The sequence below is a fragment of the Pteropus alecto genome, unplaced genomic scaffold (genome assembly GCF_000325575.1).
Source record: "Pteropus alecto unplaced genomic scaffold, ASM32557v1 scaffold8, whole genome shotgun sequence".
Classification (NCBI taxonomy): domain Eukaryota; kingdom Metazoa; phylum Chordata; class Mammalia; order Chiroptera; family Pteropodidae; genus Pteropus; species Pteropus alecto.
Window position 1 is genome coordinate 3,776,774 of NW_006494609.1, and position 18,710 is coordinate 3,795,483.

At 38.3% G+C, this 18,710-nt stretch overlaps 1 protein-coding gene and 1 pseudogene across 13 annotated transcripts in view; one reads left to right on the plus strand and one right to left on the minus strand.

Moving 5' to 3' along the window:
- The window catches only part of TTLL5 (tubulin tyrosine ligase like 5), a 225,489-nt gene that overhangs the window by 174,766 nt on the left and 32,013 nt on the right, over nucleotides 1-18,710 (plus strand). For all 13 annotated transcript variants that reach the window (XM_025042041.1, XM_015599721.2, XM_025042044.1 and 10 more), the window contains one exon: nucleotides 17,433-17,515. In XM_025042041.1, the coding sequence (XP_024897809.1) occupies nucleotides 17,433-17,515 (83 nt within the window). The remainder of the gene's footprint in view (nucleotides 1-17,432; nucleotides 17,516-18,710) is intronic.
- On the minus strand, nucleotides 2,412-2,530 carry LOC112473912 (annotated as a pseudogene).

Here is an 18,710-nt window from a genome sequence, read left to right on the forward strand (position 1 = left end):
GTAATGAGCTTTTGACTGTGCCAAGCCCTGTGTTTCGGGGTTGAACTCCAAACTTCTCCTAGCACAGAAGTTGGCATTAGACAAATATAGAAGCCATTTCCAAGAGCATCAAAGTTTCCACATCCTAGAGGGTTGAGTTTAGAGAACAATAGAACATAAAAGATGGAATGTCGTTTGGATTTTGGTGCAAAGGGAATTGAGAATCAGAACAGTGGAGTCCTGTTTCTTTATGATAATATTCAGGTCACTTTTCCTCTAAAGGTTTCGGTTTCCCATCTGTAAAACAAAAACCACTGTCCCCACAGAATAATTAACCAAAATAACTTGTTTTTTGTCTATTCCGTTGAAAGCTTTTTTATGAGCACATTTGTTTTTTAATCCTGATGCTTTACAACCATTTCCATCATCCCTTTTTGGCCCGAGAGTTCTTTGTTAGAATTCTCAGATTCGTATACTTATATTTCCTTTAGCTAAATCTCATTTGTCAATTCTGTGACGAGAATGATTTAGATTTTTTAACCTTTTCCACAGTGCCAATAGCCTTTCTTGATTTTCCTCTCTTAATGTTTGCAACACTTCATAATTTAGTACCCACTTCAGATCCTCCTTTCAAAACTATTTGTGATATTTCTTCCAGGCAGGCAGCTGACCTAAGAAGGATAAAAGTCTGTGAACAACTACATGTATATGAACTGTCCTTTTTTTGGTAAATGCCTTTTTTTTTTTTCCAAAGCCAGAATTACACTCTCCAAGAAATATGGAGAAAGAAAACTGAGGAGATTAAAACTTGCCAGGGACATGGGCAAAACTCATAGACTAGGGATGAATTTGGAAGGGCAGGGTCAAAGCTGTTGTACCTTAGGACTTCTCTAAAGGAAGAAAACTGTGTAAGAAACACTAGACTTAACCTAAAGTGCTTTTCCGTAAAAAGCTGGGATTAACTTTTGCTTTCCCAGGTTTTAGGATATTCTTCATCAGGGTGACCTCAGTGGAAATCGAAGGTAACTGCTGTTCTGTGTCAGCACCCAGGACAGTGGTGTTCGTTAAAGGCTGCCAAGGATTAGAAGGGAGGAAAGCAGTCGAGCTCAGCAGCATGGTAAAACCAAATAACAATTAATTGGACCTGAATGTTTGGTGATGTCAGCAGTGTGATGAAAGATGCTCAGAGATTAATGTCATAAAAATAAGGATCAAGTTAAAAAAATACATATGCTATATCTTTTTAACATATGACTCATTAAAATGAGGCAAAACGATCAGGATTCATAATGGTCCAAATGTAGGTTCTTAGTGTGAGCATAAAAGATGTCACATCGTAGGTTAGCCATCTTCTCTCTGCCTTTCGGCATTTTATTAAGTGTAGTTTCAAGAAATATGATTGAATCTATAGTATATCCATCTTTAAATATAGGATTCTCTAAATTACGTATTTCCAAAGATATATAATTAAAAAGGGTTCCTGGACCCAATTCCAGCGTGGGGCGGCGGAGGGAGGGTTTCCCCCCACACCAACAAGCAATTCATAGACACCAGCAGAGTGTCAAAGAATTCTACTCAATCTGACGCTATCTACATGGAGATAGCATCAGATTCCACAGGTTAAAGGTTCAGTTCTACAAGACTGTACACACGTGCTCACGCGTGTATACACACATTCTCTATTTCACACACACACACACACACACACACACGCACGCGTGTATACACACATTCTCTATCTCACACATACACACACACACACACACGCACACACTCTTCAGATGCCAGCCACAAGCCCAGGTTTTTAACCTGTGCTTCTGACCAACCTGCTATAGATTGGAAGTTTCAAAAACCCCTTTCAACTCAGAATGCCATTCCCAAGTCCAGGTTGTTACCAGTACTTCTGACCTAGAGCTATAAATCAGGTTTCCACAACCCCTCAATTAATTTACTAGAATGGCTCACAGAACTCAGAGAAACATGTCACTGACTAGATCACTGGTTAATTGTAAAAGGGTATAACTCAGGAACAGCCAGATGGAAGAGATGCGAAGGGCAAGGGGCACAGAGCTTCCATGCCCTCTCCAGGTGAGCCTCTCTCCGCACATCTCCACATGTTCACCAACCCAGAAGCTCTCCGAACCTCATCCTCTTGGGTTTTTACAGAGGCTTCCTAGCATAGGCATGACTGATTAACTCATTGGTCATTGGTGATTGATTCAACTGAAAGTGCCAGCCCTCTAATCACATGGTTGGTTCTCCTGGCAACCGGTAGCCATTTTTAGTGCTTCCCAAACCACTTCAGTAACGTAACAAAAGACACCTTCATTACGCTCAACACTTAGGAAATTCCAAGGGTTTGGGAAGCTATGAGCCAGAAACAGGAAGAAAACCAAATGTATATTTCTTTTCTGTTTTTTTGTTTTTTTAAACACCTACAGCACCTGGTCTTCCTAGGTGGGCTCCCATCCAAGTACTAACCAGGCCCGACCCTGCTTAGCTTCTGAGATCAGATGAGATCGAGCATGTTCAGGGTGGCATGGCTGTAGACCCAAATGTGTATTTCTCATTATAAATCACACTATCACAGTAATCATAGACTTTTAGTGCTGGAATATAAAGAAATAGAGGCATAGGGCGGGGTTGTGAGTGTAGCAACATACACAGGTGGTCAGTGGCAGAGCTAGAACTGGCACGCACATCACCGACTGGCTAACCCTAGACTCTTCCCAGTAGACCACTGGGCCCAGTAGGCCCCACCAATCTGTTTAAATCCATTCTATACAGCAAATGGCAGATTAATCATCCTTAAATACTGCCTTGGGGAAAATGCAATATAAGCCCTTAAGAACTCACATCCTTCCCTTTCCAGCACCAGTTTTCCTACTTAATTGGCCAGTGAATTTCTCAAAAGGAAGAAGAATTATGCTGAGGTGTTGGAGAAATTTGTTAGACACAGAAGGATTAAAGAGCAACACTGAGGGCTTCTACATACTTCCTTGCTATGAGAGTCTAGGTAGTCAGTGGGAGACCTGGAATACACAGGTAATACCCTATCACTCTGAGGGGTGGCGCCTGGGGGTAGGAAGAGGTGAGGGCCAGGAAGAAGTCTGCCACTTAGACTCTCTTTCCTCTACTAACCCTCTGCATTTGGACCTCAGTGGTGGCCTTAGGAGATCGTAAGGCTTGCTTTTGGCATGGACAATGATAACAGAGAACTGGTAACCACACCTAACCAAAAGTTTCCACTGAGGCATGTATGGTCTAGAGGTACATGAGAGTCACAGAATGATGGGTCCTCCTTTGATGGTTCATATACGTGTAATTTAAATTAAAATCTTACTTCTCATTCATAGCCACCAGATGTTAAAAGTTGTTTAAATGGTAATATAACTTTCCATTTCACTTCCCTTCTTTCTTATCTGATTATGAAAATCCCTTTTTGAAAGATGTGGGCAGGAATTTACACCAACCTTTGACAGAATTCATGTCAGTTGCTCCATGATCATAAGCCTTTAATGGCAAACTTAGACTTTACTCTCTGAAGATGAGCAAATACTTTAAAATCTTGGGGCCTGGGAGTAGATGGTATAGCTTAAAAGAAAACTTCACAGAGAAGATTCAGAAGATCTGCCAACCTCTAAAATAAATTTAAGCAAGAAAGAAAACATTTTAGAAAATCCCTAATGTATATTAATAAGATTTAAGAGTGAGCGCATCAGTGTGTAAAGCTGGAAAACGCTGTCATACAGAGAGAGCAAGCAGTCTGAGGCCAGGGAGGACTGCAGAGAAATTAGAAATCCCTGAGTGAAAAAATGGGTCAAACACAGTAAATAGAGATTCAGCACTGTAGAAAACTGAATTAGTGAAATAAAGGACAACTTTCAAAAATTTTGTTAAAATTCTGAGGAAAAAGTATACAAAGATAAAAATGGTGAGAAAAAACAGATTCAACCAAAAATAATTCAAGAAAGAGAATACAAGTAATAGTCATTATTATAGGCAAAATAGACCAAACATAAGGACATAAAGGGTTTTTTAAAAGATTTTTATTGTACTAGTTTCAGGTATACAGTACATTGGTTAGACATTTATATAGTTTATGAAACGATCCCCCCAATTAAAAATTGGACAGTAGACCTGAATAGATATTTCTCCAAAGAGGAAATACAGATGGCCAAGAGACATACGAAACAATGCTCAAGATCACTAATCATCAGAGCAATGCAAATTAAAACCACAATGAGATATATCACCTCACAGCTCTCAGAATGGCTATCATCAATAAATCAAAAAACAGCAAGTATTGGCGAGGATGTGGAGAAAAGGGAACCCTCGTACACTGTTGGTGGGACTGCAAAATGGTGCAGCCCCTATGGAAACAGTTTGGAGGTTCCTTAAAAAATTAAAAATAGAACTATCTTTTGACTTAGCAGTTATACTTCTGGGTATTTATCCAGAGAAAACCAAAATACTAATTTGTAAAGATCTTTGCACCCCTATGTTCATGGGCCTAAAGGGTTTTGAATAGTATAATTAATGAGATCAAATTAATAGGTATACAGCGCTGTGCCCTGTAGAGCTACCATGGAATATTTTTCAAAACTAGAACATGTCAATTAAATCTTCAAAAGGGAGAAATTATTAAGTCCTCATTCTCTGACCACTTTACAATAAAATGAGATATTAAAATAATGATCTAGATAAAATGTCCAAATAGTTTAGGAATTTTAAAATAGTCTTTTAACTAATTTGATCAAAATTATATTGCAAACTATATTGAAAATAAGAATTATACATATTAGAACATGACAAGGATATCCACCCTCACTCACTTTTATTCAACGTAGTAATGGAAGTCCTAGCCAGGGCAGTTAAACATGAAAAACAAAAGGCATCTAAATTAGAAAGGAAAAAGTAAAACTGTTTCCATTTGCAGATGACATGATATTTATATATTGAAAGCCCGAAAGACACCACCAAAAAACTTTTACAATTAATAAAGGAATTTAATAAAGTTTCAATATACAAACCTACTGTACAAAAATCAGTTACATTTTATATACTAACAATCAAAAAGAAGTTAAGAAAATAATACCATATATAGTTGCATCAAAAAGAATAAAATACCTAAGAATAAATTTAAACAAGGAGATGAAAGACCTGTACATTGAAAACTACAAATTATTGTTGAAAAAAATTGAAGAAGATAGAGAAATAGATAGATATTCCATGTTCATGGATTGAAAAGATTAATCTTATTAAAATGTTCACATTTCCTAAAGCAATCATGCAGCCCCTATCAGACTTGCAATGGCATTTTTTACAGAAATAGAAGATAACTGGTAAAATTTGTATGGAACCATAAAAGACCCCAAATAGTCAAAGCAGTCTTGAGGAAGAGCAACAAAGGCATCCTGATGTCAGACTATATTACAAAGCTATAGTAATCAAAATAGTATGGTATTGGCATAAAAACAGACAAATGTGTCAACGGAACAGAACAGAGAGCCCCAAAATAAACCCACACATATAAATATGGTCAATTAATTTATGACCAAGGAGCCACGAATATACAATGAAGAAAGTATCGTCTCTTCAATAAATGGTGTTGGGAAAACTGGACCCCTCTCGTAACACTATACACAAAAGTCGGCTCAACCACTATTGAAGACTTAAACATACAACCTGAAACCATAAAGCTAGAAGAAAACATAAGCTCCTTGACATCAGTCTTGGTAATGATTTTTTTGCTTTTGACAAAAGCAAAGGCAGCAAAAGCAAAAATAATGGGAGTACATCAAACTTAAAAGTTTCTGCATAGCAAAGGAGACCATCAACAAAATGAAAAGGTATCCTCCTAAATGGGAGAAAGTATTTGCAAATCATTTATCTGATACGGTGTCGGTATCCAAAATATATAAAGAACTCAAAAGCAAAAAAAAAATGGCAAAGGAACTGAGTAGACATACAAATGGCCAACAAGTACATGGTAAGGTATTTAACAATCACTTATCATTAGGGAAAGGCAAATCAAAACCACAAGGAGATATTACCTCATATCTGTTTGAATATCTGTTAAAAAAAAAAAAAGATGAGATAAGTGTTGGCAGGATTTGGAGAAAGGCAATCCTTATGCAACCTTGGTAGGGATGTAAATTGGTGCAGCTACGATGGAAAATAGTATGGAAGTTTCTCAAGAAATTATAAATAGAACTACCATATGGTGCAGCAATCCCACTTCTGGGTATGTATCTAAAGGAAATGAAAACAGGATATCAAAGAGATATCTGTACTCCTGTGTTCATTACAGCATTATTCACAATAGCCAAGATATGGAACAAACCTACATGTCCACCAACAGATGAATGGATAAAGATGACGTGAGATAGATAGATATAGAGTAGAATATTATTTAGCTGTGAGAAAGAAGGAAATCCTGCTATTTGCAACAACGTAGATGGACCTTGAGGGCATTATGTATGTTAAGTGAAATAAGCCAGACAGAGACAGATACTGCATATCACTTATATGTGGAGTTGGAAAAAGTAATTTATAGAAACAGGGAGTTGAAAAGTGGTTGCCAAGGACTGGGAAGTGGGAGAAATAGGGACAGGTTGGTAAAAGGGTGCAAACTTTCAGCTGTAAAATGAATCATGTCTGAAGATCTAATGTAAAATATGATGACTATAGTTTAATAACACTGTAATGTATCATTGAAATTTGCTAAGAGAGTGGAACTTAAATGTTTTCAAATAAATAAATGAGGTGGTAGATTTGTTAAATAACTAAATAGGAGAAAGCCTTTCACAATGTATGTATATATATCAAATCACCATGACATACACTTTAAATATTCTTAAAATTTTATATGTGTTATACCTCAATAAAGCTGAAATATTTTTAAAAATGAAAAAATGTACATATCAAAACATATTCGAAATGTGTAGTTAAAGATGTACTAAAAGGTAAATTTATAATCTTAAGTTATTTTTGTCATTAAAATATAGAAAGATTGAAAAGAAACTAACCAAGATGTAAATGGCAGATGGGCTTCGACTGATATCCTGGCTTCTGCTGACTTCCTAGGATGTTGTGTTGAAAAGAATTATAAGGACTTCTGTGAGCTCAGCAAGAAAGAGTGCTTTGGTAGATTAGTAATGCCTTCCACAGACAGGGAAGATGCTGTAAGTGGTGAACATACACACAACATATTTGTCATACCTGAACTAAGCTTTCACTTCTTGAAATTAGAAAATGGGTCAACAAAATAAAGCTAAGGAAAACAGATCAAAGGAAATCAAGAAAAAAAGCAATATAAAGTGAAAAGCAAGCAATAAAATCAGTTAAGTTCAAAACCCTATTTAGTTTGGGGTAGGGAGACAAGGAAGGAGAAAATAAACATAGCTCTGCCAGAAAAATAAGAGAATTAAAAATAGAGGTTTTAAAAGTAGGTACGGGGAGATTGAAAAATTATGAGAACACTGTACACAATTGTATGCTACTAAATTTTAAAAACTGCGTAAAAGATAATATTTAAAAAAATATAAACTATCAGAATTGGTTCTCAAATAAAAAGAAAACCAAGTTGAACAAGGTAGAAGTTTTAAAACTATCCAAATTGGTTTTTAAAGAAATAGGGTACATGAGTAGGCCTAGGAAACAATTTTTAAATATCTCTAAAATATTTGTGAACCTTTTTTCTGAAATCTTTGGAGACTTCCAGGTTCCTGAAAGTTGAGAGTCTTTACTCTGACATTAAAGCCTTCTGCAGTATGTCCTCTATGCTGTCTCCAGCCTTCCATACACTTATCATACTACCCCCTCGCACAGCCTGCTCCATCACTGTTCCTGCATGCTCACGTCATCCCCTCTGCACAGGATGCTCTTAGTCCTCTTGAATCTAAGTCCTGCCTTTTATTCAAGATCAAGTTTTAACTTACCACCTTGATACAGCTTTACCAACTGCCCCATCAACTTTAGCTGACTCTACCATCTACTTCCTTGTCTACATTTTTTTTATGTGTTCTGCTTTTCATAAATCTCTTAGGGATAGGGATAGGGATGGATATGGAGAGGGAGAGGAAGAGGGAGAGGGAGAGTGAATGTGGGAGCGGGGAAGAGAGAGAGAATATCCACTATGCTATGCATATTGCTTTAGATATTGGTGATAATAGCTGTGGACATGACAGACATGACTCTAGTTTTCATGGTTTGTTTTTGAGAAAGGAGAGATAAGTTCAGTCCCCAGCCTCTGATATAGCTTATATTCATGATGAGTTCTCAGGAAATAGTGGTGTTGGAGGTGTTAGTGGTGACGTAGTATTTTGCATCAAGCTGTATGAATTGAGGATCACTAAATAACAATTATCATTAGTCATTTATACTATGTGGAGTATGTAGAGCAGAGCACTAAAATCCAATAGTGTTTGTTAGTCCAAACACTAACAGCCCAAGATTTCAAATTAGATTTGAATCCTGGTTCCTTCACTTAATTAATTGTTATTTAGGGATAACTCTAAGCTTCTGTTTCATTATGTTTAAAAGATTACCTACATCATAGAATTGTTCTTAGGATTAAATGAGTTAATTTATTTCCCTGACACATATTAAGTGTCCAATGCATGGTGGTTGGTGTCATTGTAATTTTCCTGCTGCTATTGTTCCCTATTAAAAGAAATCACATTTTTGTTGTTAGTAAGATGATATTCGTAAGTGTGATTTGGCTCTAGTTAGCAAGGCTATGGAAATGCAAACACATTCTGATTTCCTGAACACTAATAACTCTAATGACTATTGAAGGCGAAGGCTTAGTTTCAAACAAAACAAAAGATGAGATTTGGACCTACTAACTTCCAGTCAAGTTGGCTCCATGAGTTCACACTTAATATTCTCTCTCTGCTTCAAACATAGCAGCGATAGATAAAAAGCTTGAAGAAGAAAACTGAAAGGACATAGCTAAACTTCAAAACAAGAGAAATGTCTCCTTGGCCCCAAAATATACAAACATAAATGAGAATCAGTGAATGAAGCTGCAGCAAGAAGCTTTCTCAACTCTGCTTTGGAAGCAGACAGTGGCAGCCTGGAGTTCAGCATATTGGGGCCTGAAGGTACCTTAACCAAGAGGAGAGACTAAAGCCAGGCTCATTAATTGAAAATAAAATAGTGATTTTTCAACTGGGGATGATGTTGACAATGTCTGGAGTCATTTTGGGTTGTCATAGCTGGGCAGCTGGGGAAGGCATTGCTGTTGCCTTCTAATGAGTAGTCTAGGGATGCTGCTAACCATCCTGCAAAGAACAGGACAGTTCCCCTCAACAGAGAATTAGCTAGTTCAAAATGTCAACGGTATCAAGGTCGAAAAATCCTAAGCTAAATAATGCAGTGGGCTCTTCTGATGGGAGACTGATAAAACTGGCATGGGCCCTCTTTATATGAGATTAGGGGCCTACAGAGTCAGAAAGATAATGACATACCCTCGCAACTGTTCATGTCTCAGTGCTTACCTGGATTTCTAAATATCACTGAGGCAGAGCACTAAAATCGCACTGTAAAGTCTGGTTCTGGACTGGGGTCAGGGGAACTGAGTGGAGGCAACTATAAAATCTTAAGACAGGGAGTGAGCAATTAGAGAGACAAGTGGGAGAATGATTCCTATTCAAAATGAGCTTGCAAATCAAAATTCCGAAACACATGAATCTAATACTAAGAAAGGTTGCCAACAAAATCAACGACTAGAACATGAATTCCTTGCAGATGAAGTTAATATTTTTGGATAGTCAGACATGTTGGATTATGTATCTGTCTAATAGGAGTGTCTTGTAGAACATGACATGTGACTTTGATAGGAGTATCAGTAGAGAGACCTAAGGGATAGGTAGACAAAGCAATACTTTAAAAAATAATAACTGAGAATTTTCTGGAATTAAAGACATGAGTCCTCAGCTAAGAAATTCATTCCAAATACCAAAATAATTGCACCTCTAGACACATCATAGTGAAACTGCAGAACATCAAGCACAAAAGGAAGTCTTACATACTACCTGAGAGAATTCGTTTTAACTACAAGGAAACTGAATACCAGCATTCTTCTCTCCAGCAATAATAGGTGGCAGAAAACAAGCTAAAAGTTTCTATTTCTGAAGTAAAGTAACTTCCACTCTGGAATTTTATACATAGCTAAACTGTCATTCAAGAAAGAAGGCAAAATAATAATTATTTGAGATATTTGAAGTCTAAGAGTATACTACTATGACCTTCACTGGAAGAACTAGCAAAGACTGTGTAGGATAAAAATGAACACCGAAGTAGTGCTGGATAACATGAAGCACAAAAATTTTTATAAAATGTCAATAAATATTACTGACTCTAAAATATTTGTTGGTCTTCTTTAAAAAGATAAAACACGTTTAAGACAAAAAAGACAAATTCGGGGACAAGAGTCTTCAGTGAATAATGAAGGTATTACAGGTCTGTGTCAAGTTTAAGGGCAAAACAAAAATACTGAATGGCTTCACGCTTTCTTAGGAAAAAAAGAGCTAAATAATTGATATATAGTCTGTAGCTTTCAAACCAACAGGGGTGTGGCAGGGAGGGAATGCAGAGACTTTATGAATCCAGTAGAAGGCAGGAAGAGAAAAAAGAAGCAAAGGAAAAGGATGGTAAATGGAAAACAAAAAACTAAGATAAAAATCTAGATACACAAGTAATCACAAATGTTAACATGATACTCTTCTATTAAAAAATAGATTATCAAATTGCATTTTTTAAATGTTCAGTTATAGGCTGCTTAAAAGAGACATACCTAAAGTAGAATACTACAAAACGGCAAAAGATTGGAAAAAGGTAAACCATGCAATAATAGTTCAAAAGAAAACTAGTACAGCAATGGATAAAATAGAATTAAACAAAAATAATTAATAGGGATAAAGAAAAGCACTTCCATGTACAAACCAAACACTGACAAAATTATAGGGACAAATTGGCAAAGCAGCAATCATAGTGGGTGATTTATTGAAATATACTATCAATATAATTAACTCAAACAAAAGTTTCTGAGGATTTTGAATATTCGAAATGCAGAATTAACAGTTTAGTTTGCTTTTAATAAGTGCCTTTTAATCTTTTTCTGACCACCACTTATAATTTTTTAAAAAAATTTATATATGACCCATTAAAAACATCTATATGTATGTGAAATAAAAGTTTCACAGAATACTATTCCCTGTTCTATTTAAAATGCTAATTATGTCCTCCAAATTTTATAATGCCCTTATGAGTCACAATTCACAATCTGAAAAACATTAATAGCTATGTATAGACTCCCACGCCCAAAAGGGAGAATATATAGTCTTTTCCAGTATACGTGGAACATTTACAAAAATTCAACTCATGCTGTGTCACAAAGGAAGGCTCCACACATTTCAAAAAATCAGTATCAAATAGTTCACACTCTTTAACTACAAAAACACTCTTAAGTTAGTATATGTGCTGCCAAAGCAAGCACTAAACACAAATTAGGAATAATACAAAGAGGTTTTTTAAAAGGCTCATGTGTTTGGAAATTTTTAAAAATAGAGTACATAATACTCATGTTTTAAAAAGGTAATCATAATGAAAATTATGAAACATTGAAAACCAAATGGCTATGAAAGTACTACATAAATTTGTGGGATAGCCAAAACTGCACTCAAAAGTAGATTTATAATTTTAAATGTTTATTAAAAAGCCAAGAAGAATTTGAAATAATTGAGTTAATTATTTAACTTGAAAAGCTATAAAAGGAACAATAGTAAATTAATCAAAATAATATAAAAAATACAGAAATCACCTAGAACAGCCCGGCACGTGGTAGTGCCTCCTGCAGTGTCTGGCACATGGTAGGTGTTCATTAAATACTTGGTCAAGGAATGAATGAAATTGACAACACACAGTACAGAGGACCACCTCTGGAAAGGTTAATAAATATAAAAAGAGGCAAGGCCACATACATAACATTAGGAATACAAAGGAATGTAATGACAAATACAGTAGATTAGATGATGTGTATTTATAAAATGGAGTCCTATGCAGCATGACTCCACAAAAACTGACTTCACTAAATGTTTCTTGAACCAGATCCAAATTAATAATGTTCTGATTGTGATTTGCTAAGGATAAGCAAATTTGGTTCTGTTTGTGAAATGCATATACAATCCCTGGACTGATAGATAAAAGGAAGAGCTCACATACACCTGTGTGCACGTAGGTGTGTTGTAAGGAAAGGTAAATATTTCGTCTGTGAGTAAGTGTTTGCTTAGAAAAGTCCATTTTCTTTTTTTTGGAATTCAGTTCTTTAACCTAACTTGTATCTCGGGCTTTCTTCTCTCCTTTGGGAATTGGAAGAGTTTGTCACCAGTATTTTATAACAATCTAGTATGGGAGTGTTTCTTTTCAGGACCTTCACAAACGCCACCACGTCTGTTTGCCACAACCCTGGCAAGGCCAGCACTTCTAGCTCTACTCTTCCTGTAAAACCTTGAGTATTTTCCTTTTGTGGGTCCTTCCTTCTACAGAAAGGTCATCCCTGATGCAGTGGCATGAATCCAAGATAAACTTTTACTAAACTATTGAAATAGAAAACTAGGACCTCTGTGTTAGAGATGTGGAAAGCTTTGAAAAAACCCAAAGAGAAACAATATAGCACCAAACCACAGTCAACCCTGTGAAGTAATGTACAAAACAGATCTCAAAGAAAGAATATCACTTTCAGAAAAGTTTCCACTGATCAAAATAATGGGAGGAAAAAAAGAAAAGAGAAAACTACAAATAAAGGAGCTAAAGGTCCACGAGAAAGCACATCGGAAACCTTATCAGCAAAATGAGTAAGGGGGATTTTGCTCGTTATAACCCGTATGGACTGGTGATATGTTAACAGGCCGGCTGCGGGGCGTGGCCTTGATGCTGGTGGGATTCCTCGCCAGCCATTCGATCAGCTTGTAGTCCCTAAGTAGAGACTTGCACTAGAAGAAATCCTTTGAGATGATAAATGCAAGCAATATTTCAGCTTATAGAGAGATTATCCGTTTGTAATACGTTATTGAACAACTTCTTCGAAAGGCCTAGACGAGCCATTCCCGCTTCCTCAGTAAGAATAGCGCCTATGTCAGGCCCTTTTTTGGACTTCAGGAAAGTGGAAGGGGCAAGAGGAGTAGATAGGATTGGAGCAAGTGAATTGAATTCTGGGTTAGAAAGTATACATTTAATATTAAAGGAAACTCTTTAGGTACTAGCTCTGAACATGTCCTAAGGAAAGGTAACTTGCCGTGAGTCGAAAGGGGCGCGTCAGTGCTAGTGGAATTCTCCTAATTCCCTGGTGCTACTGTGCACACTACATTTCTTACCTCAATTTCTAAGTGGCTCAGTTAATCAGGAAGCCTGCCCTTCCGCAGCTTTTGACGATTACAGACAGACAGTTCAGACCCTTCTCTGTGGATGAACTAAGCCAATGAACACAGCTGAAATTATACTGAGCCTCTAACTCTCAATCTTTGACTACATCCAACATTTTTCCATCGCTTAGAACTTGTACTATTTCCAAGAAGAGCGATTAAGGAATACTAACGAGACTGGATAGTCACATCTCGCACTCACGGATAGGGTCTGAACTCTAACTTCTGTACAATACAAAGTTAATGGAACCCTTCCCGTCCCAGAACTTGATGTCTTTATAACTTCATAATCAGCGTTTCTGAGTTTGTCTTCGGCTACTTCTTCATATTCTGTAAGTACTATGATCAGAAAACAGCAAGTAATGGAATGCACCAAACACACATTTAACTTTTACATTCAGCTATTCAGAGAGAGAGAGAGAGAAAGTACAGTTTCAGTAAAGTGGCTGATTCCATTTGATATTCCAGTCAGGATAAGATAGATGTGTTATTCTTCCAGTCAGTCTCATTTCCCATGAGCCTCTCCTATAGGAAGAGCAGCCCCCTGTGTTATGTGTTGTATCCTCTTGCTCAGAGGCACATTTTACACCACATGGCCCCTTGCTACAAGCTAACCGCTTCATTTGGTGCACAATTGAAGAAACAGTGATTCTGATGCTGGCAAAAAAAAAAAATTTGTGTTAGATTTTTTGAGATAGTTGATCAATCTCAAATGAGACCTTTCTTCCTAAGGGATTTTAAAAGTAATTTTGACTGAAATATCTCCTTCGTATGCTGCCAGTTAATTACCTTTTGACTTTAATAGCAAATTACTGTTAACTTTGGGTTCTGAATGTCTTGTGGTCATTATTTTACAATTTAGCCTTAATATTCCATACTGAGTTAGGGTCAATGAGTCATCTGATTTAATATTTCCATGTGTAGATAAACTTACAGTGAATGCAAAGATCGTCAATATTCCTAAGTAAAAATAACAATACTAATAACCATGTTTATTTAGCCCTTAATGTAATACCAGACACTGTGCTAAGATGTGCTTTTCATCTACCATCTTATTTAATTCTCAACAGCCCTATGAGGTAGGTCCTTTTATCCCAATGTTCAAGCATAGTAACTGACTTAGAGACAATCAACGGAAAACATACATACCTTTTTATATGTTTCCTGAAACACAGGTATTCCCAGGAAAGCAGCAAAGAATGATTGCAGGAGCAGATCAGCAAGTGTGGATTAACATACAGGCTCTAGACAAGCTATATTTCAAAAGTTCTCATTTAGGAGTGGGTTACCAGAAGCTGGAATTATTTTCCTAAGGAAATGATGTTATCACAACAAAAGCATATTTACCCATAATGTGCCTAGAGTAGTAATAACATAGACCCAAACTGTTTTGTGTACTAATGTTTTCATGGAAAAATTCACTCAGAGTTTCCCCTTGGATGCTATGGACACATTTCTCCACCTCCTGGAAAATGGGGACCCTATGCTAGAAATAGAAATCATTAGAAATGTTGCTCAAAGTCTGAGTCAGTGGTGGCTCCCAAGGCCTGTCATGGAGTCGATAGAGGGAGGAGGGTAGAGTAGTGAGTGGAACTGGGTACAGAGGGGACATAGAGTCAGGAGATCTTGAGTAAGAAACAGGAGGAAGCCCGTGAGGGTGAAGGGTAGGGGTGGGAGTTCCAGAGAGGAGAGGGAGAAGGTTAGAGAGTTTGGGGACCCAGAACTCACTAGGTGTAACCCCCTCACGTAGCTCCTTGTTCAAGACCTTTGTTTCTCCTACTGACCCTGAATTTTTGTCTGCCTGCTTTCCTTAATACTGCTAACACTCAGGCCTTCCCCTTTGAAACTCAGATCAGCTCCTTGGCTTTTCTTGATTCAGCAGCTCCTCACACAGTCAAGTGGCGCTAAGATTTTAACTTCTATAAAAGAAAGAACCCATCCTAGGCTCTCCAGAACTTTTCCTCTTTAACTTGGACTTGGAAGAGTAAATATCAGCTTACAGACGCTTTGCGTGGTTTTGGGGGTCCATAAGGAGTCGAAATAAATTACATAAGCATTCCAGATGTAGGTAACCAAGGGTAAGGCTTGTAGGAAAAGGGAGAAGCCCTGTGCTCCTTTCCCTCCTCCCCGTCTCTAAGGCATCCTCAGAATGAAAGTGGAAAGGAGCAGGTAGGCACCAAATCACAGCTTGGCGGAGGTGGAGGTGGAAGGGAGAGTATAAGACAGTGTGATCCTTGCATCACTGCTGCGGTGTGTTCCCAAGGGGCACGTCTCCATCAGCAGTGTAGGGACCACCTGGATGGGTACCTCAGCCTTGTGCCACCTTCCTCTTTACCCACTAGCCAGTGTTTCCCTGACTTCTCTGGTGATATGAATCACCTGGGCACCTGGGGAGCTCCAAAAAGCCTTAGTTCTCAGACCCTATTCCAGACCCACTGAATCAGAATCTCCAACTGAAGGGCCTAGAAAACTGCAATTAACAAGTTTGTCAAACATCGTTTGACTGCTCCTCACTTTGCTGGTCTTTAAAGGTCCTAGGACATTCTAAATCCCTTTCTGCCTCAGGGTCACTATATGTGCTATTTCTTCTCTGTGAAAAGCTCTTCTTGTCCTCTACTCTTGGCTGATGCCTGTTCTTCATAACTTAGTGACTCTGCTGGTCTTTCCTCAGAAAGACCATCCTTGACCACTCTCCTCACCGCCTAAGTCAGGTTCTCCTGTTTCATTCTGTTATAACACCTGTACTTCTTCTCCTTAGCATTTATCACACAGTTTATACCTTATATATTTGTTTAACATCTGCCTCACTAGTCCAAGCACAGGGAATGTGCCCCTTGGGAATATTTTTTGCATAAAGGAATGAATAAATGGAAAAGCAGTGCTGGGAGAGGGATGCTAAGGTTGGATTGGATGCCGCTCAGCAAATAAAGCACTGAGCATATAAAAACTTTAATCTCCCAGCTCAACGTTTTTCACATCAACTAAAATCAAGGTAGATGGACCCAACAAGTAAGTGTATGTATGCGGGCAGTGGTTCTGGTGATTTCAAAAACTCTTCATTAAATACCTAATGTGTGCAGTATATAGGGGCTGTGGATACAACAGTGAATAAAACTGATAAAATCTCTCTTTATGGAGCTTTCATTTTAGCATGGATGACAGATGTTATGTGACCAGTTACACAATTTCATAGTTATAATTTTGATAAATGCGATGAAAGAATTACAGAGGTATAAGAGCCTGTAATAGGGAGACTGGCATAGTCTATAGCGCATCAACCTAGTCATAGAATTTCTAAGACATGGCTGAGGAATCTGTACCCAAAGAATTCAATACACTCTGTCCTATCTCTTGTCAAAGTTGGCACGAGGAGAGGTGCCTCTATTTAATGGTTTCTCAACCTCAGCACATTGACATCTCAGGCTAGATAATTCTTTGTTTGGGGGTACTATCCAGTGCACTGTAGATGTTTGGTACCATTCCTGGCCTCTACCCACTAGGTGCCGGTAGACCCCACAGTTGTGACAGCCACAAATGTCTCACCATTGCCAAATGCCCTTTGTGGAGGGGTGGGGTCGAGGGTGAGGAGGCAAAATTTGTCCCTCTTCCCTCCCCCAGTTGAGAACCACTGCTCTACATGAAACTTGTTTGTTTTTTAACGTCTTATATTTTATCCAAGTCAGTACCAGGAGCTCAATTTATTCATTCAAGAAACAAATGTTTATTGAGTCTTTATTAGTGTCAGGCACTGTTCTAAGCCCTGGAGTGACCTGTGCTTTCTTGAATCTACATTCCAGTGGAGAGAGATGGACAATACATTTTTAAATGTGTAATATCTCAGGAGAATATAGTTTAGTCATAGAAGTCCTCTCTGATAAGATTATATGTGAACAAAGTCTTGAAATAAACAAGGAAATGAGCCACATGAGAGGAAACACCAAGAGCAAGAAGCACAGCCATTAAAGGACCTGTACTGGACCTCGCCTTTCTCCCGCACGTCTCACCAACCTGCTTGTCTTTCAGAGGGTCCTCCACAGAAGGGCAGCTGAACGGACTCCAGAGCAGCCTCACCTCTGCAGCATTTGTGCCCATCACCAGCCCCTCAGGTGAGTGGGCACAGCAGCTTTCCGGGGGGCGGGACAGCAGGGGGTTGCTGGGCTTGGCACATACTCTTTTCTTCCTCCAAAGAGAGCGCCAGTTCTAAGAATGAAGCATCCAGGCTTTCGATGCAGTGGCAAATGGGCATTTTTATTACATTCTTTTGTAAACTGTATTGACGGCTTAGGTTCGAATGGTTTTCTGGATAGTTTTGGATAGGTGAAATTCTCAGTCTGGTAGAATCCCATCAGATTTTTGCAGCATTTAGTAGAAAAAAGCAGGATTTGACTGGTGTTTCACTGTTGATATAGTATTTCTACATGTGGTATCTCGCACTAATCTTCACAGCAGCCCTATGGGTGGGATCTTTTTGTCCCTATCCACATGAGGAAACTTAGGCTCAGAAAGTCGAGGGGCCTGTGGGAGATTATACATGGATGCAGAGCTCGAACTCTGGTCTTTGATCTGAATCCGATCATGCTAATATCGTGACCTATTGCCGGGTAGTTACTGAGGCCCAAAGCCTTTCAGTATAGGAACCTACATAGCAGTTGGGCAACATTAGCCCAGGGATAGTATTCAGGACATTGAAAGAAAATCACTTGGATTCAATTGAACAAATATTTGTTATCTATCACCTACTATGGCAAAAGTAACATGCTGGGCACTGAGGTGCGTACAGGGTGAACTAGACAGTCCCTGCTATCAGGAAACTTACAGACTCAAGATGAGAGGAATGTCAACAGGGAGGAAGCCCCAAGATGGGTAAATATCAGGTACTGGGGACACATGGAATAACAATAGACAACATTGGCTGGGCATTTGCTATGCTTCAGGCACAGTTCTGGTTCTAAATGTTTTGCATGTAATAACTCATGTGTTCGAACTAGGCATGTAATATAAGAACTGTGTTCCCCATTTTACAGCAAAAGAAATAGAGTCACAGACAGATTATGAAATGTGTCTAAAATCTCACAGCTAGTAAATGGTATTTGAACCTGAGCAACCTGGCCCAGGCTCTTTAGGGATTGGGAGGGCTTCCTGGAGAAAGAAACATGTAAAGCCGAGGTTTGAATATGAACAAGTCAGCCAGGAGAGAGGGGAGACATGGAGTGGAAGGAATTCTAGGAGGAGGGAGCATTGTGTTCAGAGGTGAGTGAGTGTGGCTGGACGCTCGGCATGAGCAGGGAGTGGCATGAGAAA